At 39.9% G+C, this 12024-nt stretch overlaps 1 protein-coding gene across 2 annotated transcripts; it reads right to left on the bottom strand.

The window, feature by feature from the left end:
• Positions 1-3249: 3249 nt before the first annotated feature.
• LOC119649206 (eukaryotic translation initiation factor 2 subunit 2) lies at positions 3250-5373 on the bottom strand. Of its 2 annotated transcripts, XM_038051261.1 has the most exons (4): positions 5214-5373; positions 4610-5030; positions 4234-4269; positions 3250-4163 (listed from the first exon to the last, which is right to left on the bottom strand). In XM_038051261.1, the coding sequence occupies exons 1-4, from the start codon at positions 5229-5231 to the stop codon at positions 3640-3642; spliced, it is 999 nt and encodes a 332-aa protein (XP_037907189.1). In that variant the 5' UTR covers positions 5232-5373; the 3' UTR covers positions 3250-3639. The 2 variants fall into 2 exon arrangements, with proteins under 2 accessions (XP_037907189.1, XP_037907191.1); XM_038051263.1 differs by lacking the exon at positions 4234-4269.
• Between the last annotated feature and the right edge of the window lie 6651 nt (positions 5374-12024).

Raw genomic sequence — 12024 nt, 5'->3', positions numbered from 1 at the left:
GATGAAGGGGCTCTTCTCCAACGCGTCTCCTGCAACGCTGTTACATCAACCCTATCGGGGTTATCGACTAGCTACTTGGCAGCTCCTTCTTTGTACGTTGCCCGGTTCGTCGTTGTGTTATCAATCCAGTCCGCGCGGGAGACTCGTCTTTATCCTTCTACAGCTTTTCGTTAGGAAGGAGCTCCCAGCGATCACCAAGTGGAGGTGGAGAAGCACAATAAGACAGGACCAACGTCAAGAAGCCCTACAAAACTGACTGCTATCGCAAATCAAAGAATGTCCTCCGCATACAAAACCGTTCTTTTTCGTGCAAATTGGAGCTTCTTATCACACAGCCTGGTCTGTAAAGGAAATGTCCTTTTGTTGGATCGGGAGGTAGAAGTATCGACATGAACTCAATCGAAAGCATTTGGGAGCTGATTAAGAGGAAAACGGCTGAAAATGGTATCAAAATCGCTTTTGAAAAAAAAATCATCCAAACGTGAAATCATTATCCGCGAAAAAAATCTCCAGGACAGCAGGCCACCCCGAATTGAGGCTCTTTTAATAAAAGGTGACCCAACGAAATATTAAAAATTTATATCAATCTATTATGACTTGTTTTATGGCAATATAAGTAAATATTTCTTAAAGGAGTCTAATTTACTATGTATTTATGATAAAACCTTCATAATGAATTAGATTCTACATTCTGATTGTATTTATTATGATTAAATATTCAGAAAGTCAATTTTGATAGCAATTACAAGGTTCCAAAAGTGTGCTTTGCGATATTCAGTTAGGTCCCTTTATATTCCAGTTTTAAATACAGTTCAACTTTTGTTTCACATAAACCGAACGCCTGCTATCGTGGCAGCTGAAGAATCTTTTTGGGTCGCTGGGTACTTTACCGCGAGAACTAGAAAGCTGTTATTCACTCTGTGGTCACATGTGTCGAAAGTAAGATCTAACGTCGAAGAGGAGTTTAATGAAATTAAAACGGGGAATCAGTACCAACAAAAAATAAGGTCGCCCATGGCGCTAAGAACATCGTTACAATTTTTTGCGATTGTGAGGGAATACTTTTAATAGATTTCAAGGGACATAATCCAATTGCAAACGGGGTTTATTAGAGCAATTTCCTACGACTGTCGCGTGCGAGTATTGTAGAAAAAAAAGACGAGGAGGTATTCGAAAGGGGGCTATTACCTCATGACCCTGCATACTAAGTACCGACCAGATGGACTCCATTATGCGGGCATTGCTCTCCAAACACCCTGTACGGGTTGATGTAAATAGCGCGGAAAGCGTCAAGGATTGCCCAATTTTCACAATAAGAGAGCTCGAAGAAGCGGTTCTCACTATGAAAAACAAGAAGGCGCCAGGCCCTAATGGCATCCCGGCGGAAGCTTACAAACTGGTGTTCCGCCAACGGCCAGAATTGCTGCTTGAAGCGTTCAACGCTTGCTTGAAGGAGGGCATTTTTCCTTGTCGATGGAAAGTGGCCAGACTCACGTTGATCAGTAAGGGTAAAGGAGACCCGGAGCTCCCGTCTGCATACCGACCGCTGTGTATGCTTGACACTGCCGGAAAAGTGCTCGAGAAGCTCGTCAGGAGTAGATTCGCTTAAGCGATCCGTGCTGCTGGGGGCTTATCCGCAAGGCAGTTCGGGTTGAGAACAGGGAGATCCACAGTATATGCTGTTATGGAGATTGTAGATGCGGTTCATCGAGCCGAGGCACACAGCCGCCGATCTCGATGGATAATGCTCCTCATAACGCTTTATGTCAGAAATGTCTTCAATTTCGGAAAATGGACAGATATGCTAGGCACCCTAGAAAACTCATTTCACGTGCCAAGCCATCTCTAGCGGATGTTGAGGGATTATCTGAAAGATCGCTCGATGGAAAACACGTCGGGAGTAGCACAGGAATCCATCCTAGGGCCGCCTGAGTCGCGCCTGGTCGGTTACGCAGACGACGTTGCGGCACTTGTTGCCGGACGCACTGTTGAACAGGCGCAAAGCACCCTTGGCATATTGATGCGACGGGTAAGGGGATGGACGACTGCTCACGGTTTTAGCCTTGCGCTGGAAATACCCAACCCCGACCGTGTCCCATATCGATCGGCGAGTTCACTATAAAGTCAAAACCAGCTCGACTAGAAGATTAGCTTCTTCGAGCAAATTAAAACAGCGGCAGGCAGGACTGCAGTTGGAGTCGCGGCCTTGAGTCGGCTAATGGCGAATGTAGGGGGCCCCATATCAACTAGGAGACATCTCCTTATGGGAGCAACGTTGTCGATTCTACTCTATGGAGCGGAGGCATGGGCTGATGTCCTTGACAAGGAGGTGCATCGTAAACGCCTTGCTCAAGTGCAGAGGCGGTGAACTTTGCGAGTGGCGTCTGCTTATCGCACTGTCTCCGAACCGACTGTGATGGTGAGTCGCGGGAGTGATCCCCGTTGCACTCCGTACCAAGGAGCACAACTTCTAAGTGGGTATGGAGGTTTCCAGTTTTACCAGCACAGGATTAGGAAGGCGCGATTGTGTGTTCTGCAATGGAGTGACGGACGACGCTGAATAAACCATTTTCTCTTGCGAGAGATGGGACGGCTTTCGTCAGCAGCTTTATGCAGACACAGGCGAGTACTCTCCAGACAACATTGTCAGAGAGATGCCGAAGAGCACTGGCAGCTGGAATCGTATTGCGCATTATGTTAGGACTCTCCTTATTACGAAGAAGATTGAACTCGACCGACAGAGGGATCGGACGGTAAGGGGTTCCCCAACTGAAAACGCCCTTCCTCCTCTCCCCTCCCGTTGGTGAAAGGAATTCCCTGACTTGAAGACTCCCAAACCCGGGGAGCTTGAGAACTAACCTGTGTCAAACGGTTCCAGGCTAGTTCACTGATGACAGAGAGGTGTCTAGTTAGTAGTCCGACAGCGTGCCGTTGGAGGAGTCCAACCCTCTGTGCGTAAACGCATTCATCTACCCTACTCCAAAAAAAATTACCTCATGACAATGCTTCAAAACACAAGACCACTTTGTGAGTCTACAGTTAAGGCTAAGGATGGCTTCACAGAAGATAATCACCCTCGTCTCCTGACCGTAACGGTTTACGGCTCGCAGTAGACTGGTATCCGACATCCAGTCACGATAACAAATTGCACCGCCAACAGTGAGGTCAGCCCAGCGCTCTAACCACTTGAGCTATCCGGACATCGTACATACGGTCCGAATAACGAAATCCAAACATACATTTTTTTAACTTTATGAATTTTTATTAACCAAATCGATTACTGTAGTGTTAATTGAAAAATCGCGTATTCGGAGTTTCAGTTTGTTTTGTTCGCTTCTCTATTTCATTCAACAGTTTAGTATTTTGCTAAGTGGAAAATGTCTCTTTCCTTAATTCTTACATAAATAAATCCGACTTCACACAAATTCTTACTAAATCCATTTAAATAACTCAAAGTTGAACAACATTTCACGGTGTTGATATCAGCAAATTAGAACAGACAAGTAAAAACAATGGAGTGGAGCATTTCTTGAATAAAATCGGCTATATTAAGTTGTAATCATACCATATAAAAAAGAATCACGATGAAACTAATAATTTGAAATATATCTTCGAAATCATCCCCTCCTGTACAGAAACTTAGGCGGTTTTCGCACGTATTGCAGCACGCTTGCTCGTGACAGCCTGGAAACCAGATTTGATGCTAGCTACCGAACACCGTGAACCGCACGATTCACACTGTAAGAAGAATAAGCGGGTGTCTTTCTGCAGGATAGTTTCGGGCGACCGGCACGTGTGACACGTGACGTACTCCTTGATGTAACGTCGCAGCACGTTCTCAATTTGCTTGGGCTGGAAGCGACCCTTGATAATCAGCTGCTGGTTACCGTCCATGGAGCCACTCGTACCCAATTCAGCAAGCAGGAAATCGAGTAAATGCTTCGGCTGTCTGTGCAGCGTTTTGCAGATATCTGTGAAGTTCGCGAATGATGTCTTTTTCGTGCCGACACGGAGCACTTGTGGTGGTCTCATCACGAATTTCGGTTTTCGACCAGCCGCCATGTCTGGGTTTTTATCAAGAATAATTTCAAATACACGACTAAGGAGCTCTTCGTAGGTGTAGTCACGGTCGGAGCCGGCCCAACTGGAACTGTTTTCGTCCACTGAAAGTCAAAGGAAAATGTTAACAATTTCTAGTCAAGAAAGCGCATGAAATAAGGTGGTGATCGTTACCAAAGTCGCAAATACTCGCGTCCACATCGGTAAGGCATGTAAGTGAATGAATTTTTGTGAGTTTTTAAAGCAAAAGTTGGGGTTTATGAATAACTAATTCATTTTCATAGGTTTAAAGAAAAAAACAAAAGGAACAATGTTTGATAAGATTACATAAAATTAACAGCCACTTGGGCCTTTTACTTAAGTCAAATAAAATCGGTCCAAGTAACCTTCGTCCTTGACAGAACCTCCCAAAAATCAGAATAACAAAACCCCTCAAGTTTGTCAAGGAGAATGGAATGATCCTGACATTAAACATACTTCAGTACCCCCACTGTTATATGCAGGAATGGAAGCAAGAAACAGAAGCGCTAAACGCCCAATGACTACCTACCATTCTCTTTATCCTCGGACTTGTCATCCTCCACTGCAGCCGCTACCAACTCATCCAAATCCTTCTTCTTCTTTTTCTTTTTCTTCGTTTTCGAGAAGTCCATATCCAAGTCAAAGTCCTCATCGGCATTTGCTTCGTCGCCGGCTCCATCTCCGATTCCCGAGTCGTCCACGGCAGGTTCTTTCGACGGCAATGCATTGTCCAGATCGTCCAAGTTGAATGGCTTCTTCTTTTTCTTCTTCTTTTTACCGAAATTCTCCAAGTCTAAGTCGTCGTCCAGGTCTTTGACTTCATTGTCGGCATTTTCGTCGTTGTCTTGCTGGTTTTTTAGGGTGTTGTCTTCATCGCCACCAAGAGCAGCATCCAAATCGAAGGTAGTCTTCTTCTTTTTCTTCTTCTTCGTCAAGGTTGGGTCAAAAGTCTAGAAAAAGGAAGTCAAAATTCATGACTACTTTCTAGAAATTTTTGCCAGGTCACATATTCAGACACTGACGTCCACGTCCAGCCCGCATCACTTAACCTCAATTTGTTCGGATCGAGAAGCATGGACACGATTTCACCAGCACTTTTCGAAATATACACAGAAACTAGGTTTAATACTTACAGCATCATCTTCTGCCATGATTTTTATATATTTTAAACCGCTCTCAACAATATTTTCACAGGATTTTCTGGCAAAATCCACCTGGTAACTATTGCATCAGAAATTTAATGCACGAAGCCACGGAAAATGACAGATCCAAACGTCACTGTCTCCCTGAATGAGGCCCTGGACACTTGCTTGCAAGTGAAAGTTGTTTACACTGCAAAAATGTGCAGAATATTCAAACTTTTGCAACTTGTCACAATTCTTTGAATCAAACGAAATGATGCATATACAGAGGGTGGACAAATTATTATGATATGTTTTTTTATATTAAGTATGTATTATTTAGTTGCTGTTATTATTTTGAAAGATATGTGTTTCTAATATACTTTGTTATACTTTTTTTCAATGTTCTGGAGACAATGCATTTTTTAACGTAGTTAATAGTAAGCCTTTCCATTTTAGGATATAATAGTCTTTTCGATGTGTACGTGTTCTACATTGATTTTCAGATAATTTAGGTTGATTTTAATTAAATTTTGTAATTTTCACGCCGTGTTAAGTACCTATTTATTCGTTAGTCAATTATTTTTTGGATGGTATCGCGTGTTGCGTCCGGCATATTTACATTGACCGAATTCACGTCCGAACAAACAAACTGATTCCACTTTCCTTTTCATCAACGAATTTAAGGCAGCAAGTGGCTGCCGAAGTAAAGCAAATTAAATTCATCGACAAAAAGGAAAGTAAAATTAGTTTATTTTTTGAATTAATTTATGTATGACGCAGTTATTTATATTCTAAATTTTATAGGTTTTTATTATGAAGGAAAATTAAGATCTCTTCAGCAAAAAAATTCTGAGATAAAAACGTTGATTTTTTGGTAAAAAAGTTGATAACTAGTAATGATAACTCAACTACAATGATATCAAACGTTTCCCGGTCGCAGTATGGACAGAATCAAACAGAAAGTTGGTGCAAAATTACAATTAACACCAAATCCGACGGCAAGTGGGGCCGTAAAAGGTTAACATCGCCTAGAGATAAGCGAAAAATAAGAGATGTTTCCAATTTGGAAAAGCTCCTTCAATGCCCATAATGGGACAGATTCGGGGTGCCATCATTTCAGTAACAGTAAGGTCAGCTCGCTGTCGCGTAAAAGAATTAGGTTTTTGATTGATAGACCAGTAGCTTACTCCAAACTACAATTTTATTTTATTATGTATATATATATTTCGGGAGCAACTTACTCCCTTCATCAGTACAAAGCTACTAAAGTAGCATAAAGTACATAATAAAATAAAATGGTTGTTTGGAGTAAGCTACTGGTCTATCAATTTTAGACTTAACTACAAATAGAAGACAATATCTAACCTCTTAAGTTTTTCATGTCGACGTCCATTAAAGAAACCAATTCTTATCCCTGCAACGATGATAAAGTGAATTAAAAAAATGCAAATGGCATTTGATTTTGATTGTTGACATTTAGAAAAAGGTGACTAGACTTCCTTTTAATAAAAATATATGAGTCTACACCGGTGAACTGAAGAAGGGAACAAGTTGTTCCCGATATATGTTGAATAAAATAATCACTACTGGCGACGGAGACGGTGTTACGTTTTAATTCCTTAAACCTTTTCACTAGAAACACTGCGAACGCGCATTGATTAAAAATATTCAGCCATTTAGCTTTCATATAGGCTCAGATATGCAAAATCCAAACTCATTAATTTTTTTCAAGTTTACTTTCCTGATGAATCCTCTGTATAAGCATCGACTGATAAATCAGGTTTTGTGAGAAGAAGGCCTGGTAAAAAGTTTAAAAATGATTGCATGTGCAAACTTGTTAGCACTGATGAAGGGAACAAGTAATAATAATAATCGTTGGCGCAACAATCCATATTGGATCAGGGCCTTGAAGCATGTTAGAGCACTTCATTCAAGACCGTGACGATACACTACCAGTACACTGTAGGAGGCAATGTGGTCAGCATTGCGCTCGCCCGAGATTATTACCCTGATGTGACTCAGGTACTCAATCACAGCTGATTCGACTGGTATCAGACGGCAAATCACGATACAAATCCCACTGTCACCGCGAACTTCCGTACGATAGCCTTGCGCTCTAACCACTCAGCTATCCGGACACTACAACAAGTGAATAAATATCTACACCAACGAAAAAAGAAACAACAAGTTTTTTATTACTTCAAATAATTAATCGTTGAAAACACCGCATATATACACTCAAATGATTGCATCCTAAAAAGGGTCAAACATCCATTCAGTAGCCTAGTCAGTGATTGCAACAAAAGTACAGGCCGCCCATAAATTCTCCAAAAGACAATGAGGCAGGGCAAATATAGGAGGTCTTGGAAACCAGAATGATATTCAAAGTACACGAATTGTTATCAAAATGGCAACTTTATATTTGTCTACGATTCTGTTTCATGCAAAAACAGATCCAAACGTCACTGTCTCCCTGAATGAGGCCCTGGACACTTGCTTGCAAGTGAAAGTTGTTTACACTGCAAAAATGTGCAGAATATTCAAACTTTTGCAACTTGTCACAATTCTTTGAATCAAACGAAATGATGCATATACAGAGGGTGGACAAATTATTATGATATGTTTTTTTATATTAAGTATGTATTATTTAGTTGCTGTTATTATTTTGAAAGATATGTGTTTCTAATATACTTTGTTATACTTTTTTTCAATGTTCTGGAGACAATGCATTTTTTAACGTAGTTAATAGTAAGCCTTTCCATTTTAGGATATAATAGTCTTTTCGATGTGTACGTGTTCTACATTGATTTTCAGATAATTTAGGTTGATTTTAATTAAATTTTGTAATTTTCACGCCGTGTTAAGTACCTATTTATTCGTTAGTCAATTATTTTTTGGATGGTATCGCGTGTTGCGTCCGGCATATTTACATTGACCGAATTCACGTCCGAACAAACAAACTGATTCCACTTTCCTTTTCATCAACGAATTTAAGGCAGCAAGTGGCTGCCGAAGTAAAGCAAATTAAATTCATCGACAAAAAGGAAAGTAAAATTAGTTTATTTTTTGAATTAATTTATGTATGACGCAGTTATTTATATTCTAAATTTTATAGGTTTTTATTATGAAGGAAAATTAAGATCTCTTCAGCAAAAAAATTCTGAGATAAAAACGTTGATTTTTTGGTAAAAAAGTTGATAACTAGTAATGATAACTCAACTACAATGATATCAAACGTTTCCCGGTCGCAGTATGGACAGAATCAAACAGAAAGTTGGTGCAAAATTACAATTAACACCAAATCCGACGGCAAGTGGGGCCGTAAAAGGTTAACATCGCCTAGAGATAAGCGAAAAATAAGAGATGTTTCCAATTTGGAAAAGCTCCTTCAATGCCCATAATGGGACAGATTCGGGGTGCCATCATTTCAGTAACAGTAAGGTCAGCTCGCTGTCGCGTAAAAGAATTAGGTTTTTGATTGATAGACCAGTAGCTTACTCCAAACTACAATTTTATTTTATTATGTATATATATATTTCGGGAGCAACTTACTCCCTTCATCAGTACAAAGCTACTAAAGTAGCATAAAGTACATAATAAAATAAAATGGTTGTTTGGAGTAAGCTACTGGTCTATCAATTTTAGACTTAACTACAAATAGAAGACAATATCTAACCTCTTAAGTTTTTCATGTCGACGTCCATTAAAGAAACCAATTCTTATCCCTGCAACGATGATAAAGTGAATTAAAAAAATGCAAATGGCATTTGATTTTGATTGTTGACATTTAGAAAAAGGTGACTAGACTTCCTTTTAATAAAAATATATGAGTCTACACCGGTGAACTGAAGAAGGGAACAAGTTGTTCCCGATATATGTTGAATAAAATAATCACTACTGGCGACGGAGACGGTGTTACGTTTTAATTCCTTAAACCTTTTCACTAGAAACACTGCGAACGCGCATTGATTAAAAATATTCAGCCATTTAGCTTTCATATAGGCTCAGATATGCAAAATCCAAACTCATTAATTTTTTTCAAGTTTACTTTCCTGATGAATCCTCTGTATAAGCATCGACTGATAAATCAGGTTTTGTGAGAAGAAGGCCTGGTAAAAAGTTTAAAAATGATTGCATGTGCAAACTTGTTAGCACTGATGAAGGGAACAAGTAATAATAATAATCGTTGGCGCAACAATCCATATTGGATCAGGGCCTTGAAGCATGTTAGAGCACTTCATTCAAGACCGTGACGATACACTACCAGTACACTGTAGGAGGCAATGTGGTCAGCATTGCGCTCGCCCGAGATTATTACCCTGATGTGACTCAGGTACTCAATCACAGCTGATTCGACTGGTATCAGACGGCAAATCACGATACAAATCCCACTGTCACCGCGAACTTCCGTACGATAGCCTTGCGCTCTAACCACTCAGCTATCCGGACACTACAACAAGTGAATAAATATCTACACCAACGAAAAAAGAAACAACAAGTTTTTTATTACTTCAAATAATTAATCGTTGAAAACACCGCATATATACACTCAAATGATTGCATCCTAAAAAGGGTCAAACATCCATTCAGTAGCCTAGTCAGTGATTGCAACAAAAGTACAGGCCGCCCATAAATTCTCCAAAAGACAATGAGGCAGGGCAAATATAGGAGGTCTTGGAAACCAGAATGATATTCAAAGTACACGAATTGTTATCAAAATGGCAACTTTATATTTGTCTACGATTCTGTTTCATGCAAAAACAAAATATTTTTTTTAGAAAAAAGTCAAACAAGAGCTTTTGATCGAAATGGTAATTCACGAGAACTTAACCCCATCAGTGAAAAACACAGAATTTCCAAGAAAAATATACTGAATAAGATACAACTGACAGAAGCAGAAAAATAAAGTGCATTAAATGTATTCAAAGTATGCCATGAAGAGTAAGAGTTATGATTCCAGCAAAAGGCGGCTTGACTAAATATTAAATTTGTATTTTATTTTTAGAGTTATGGGATTTTTCTGAGTGTAATTACGCAGTATTTCCAGTGATTAATTATTTGAAATATTAAAAAATTGTTTTTCTTATTCGCTAGTGTTGATTTATATTTTGCAAATACCTATATTTCGGGAACCACTTGTTCCCTTCATCAAGTCTTGGACTTGTTAGCACTTAGAAAATCGATCATTGTTGAAAGGTGTCAAAATCTTTTAGAACGTTCAACCAATTATCCAACTAAGAAAAGTCATACCGCACTAGTTATTTTTACACACCCAAAACAATTATTTTGTGGAATTTGTATCGAAACCAAGGTTTTAATTTGTCCTATATATAATAGCTCTTCTCTCAATCTGAACACGCTACTTTGTATGTTCCACTGGATTCGTATTTTAATTTGCGGTATTCGGGTATCCTAGTTTCGATTTGGTGCATCCTTCCATGTTGATATTCAACCCTTTCGTCATTCTTTTAAGCTTCGGCGAAGCGACAGAGTGTGCGACACCTATTCTTCTATTCACTTCTGTTAGCAAGGGATGTCAGCGCCTTTTTTTTTTCACTGATTATGTATTTCTTCTCCTTTATAAATTTTTCGGCACTGAGGGAAACGGGGAACAATCTATGGATTATTGCATGGACAGGAACTATTTTATGTTTATGGGAATCGTCCGTACTGCTTCCTATAAATGTGAAAGGAAATTCCCTTTTCTCTTCTAATAATTCTTGTCTAGAAATGGAAGTTTCCTATGGTCTTCAATTTCCTTTGTAAACCGAAAATTCCGATGCACTTTGTTCTGAACTTCCAGATCTCATTTTCCCTCCTCATAATTCCTGTCCCCATCGTCTCTGATTTCCATTGTAAACCGTAAATTGCGATGCACCTAGGTCAGAACCTCCAGCATCCAATTTGTTTTCATAAACAATAGTAAAAATGTATTCTACACACCTTTTCCAGATTTTATTGCACTGACTTTTCTCATTCGTTAACAGGTCACTAAGGTGGTTCACCATTTTCCACTCTTTTCTCACTTTAATGTCAAGGATGTGGGATCTTTTCTTCGTAACCACTCCACTTCCTTCACCGGGATGCTTTACAACAAGGCCGGCACGTCGAATGATACTACTAGCTGATCAACCGGCGTTGTAAACTCCATATCCCTTAGTTTCCTGTTGAGGTCTTCCTTATCCCTGATGGTTTTTAAAGCGTGTAGTCTTTCACTTCTTTAAACCTACCCCGCAGCCAATTGGCGATATTTTGTGTGGGTGCCTTCTCGAAGCCGAAGCAGAGTAGGTGAAGCAGCGATCTGAATTTCACACACTACGTCACAAGGTGTTGAGGTGGTCAGTGCAGGAGAGACCAGAGAGGGAACCAGCCTGCACTCTGCCCATGAAGCCTTCAAGATGTTCTCTGATACAGTCCAGCATAATTTAAACTATTACCTTTGCAACCACAGAGCAAGGAAGTATTTCTCTAATTATAGCACTGGGATTCTACATCAGCATAGATGAAATTATAGTTGTATATATGCATTGGCTCAAAGTAGATTTTCCTTGGACCAATGATCCTGGCGCCTCCTCCCTTTGCCGTAAAGGGTCCGATATCGTACTAGGTAATCAGTTGCTGGTTTAAGCTGTATGTCAACGTCATGTTCTCCCGATTTGCCCTATTGCCTCAACGTGTTTTCAATTTCTTATCGGAGTGATCTCGTTGTCATGCTATCACTTGGTATCCGTAATTCAGGTGGTCGTCTCGAAAGAATGTCAATCTTCCGCCTCACTGTTACTCCCGGACATTCTGAAGACTGCCCTCCTTGCATTAGTAT

The sequence above is a fragment of the Hermetia illucens genome, chromosome 2, assembly GCF_905115235.1.
Source record: "Hermetia illucens chromosome 2, iHerIll2.2.curated.20191125, whole genome shotgun sequence".
Classification (NCBI taxonomy): Eukaryota; Metazoa; Arthropoda; class Insecta; order Diptera; family Stratiomyidae; genus Hermetia; species Hermetia illucens.
Note: the sequence above shows the minus strand (reverse complement) of the source record. Positions and strands in the feature narration are given on the sequence as shown.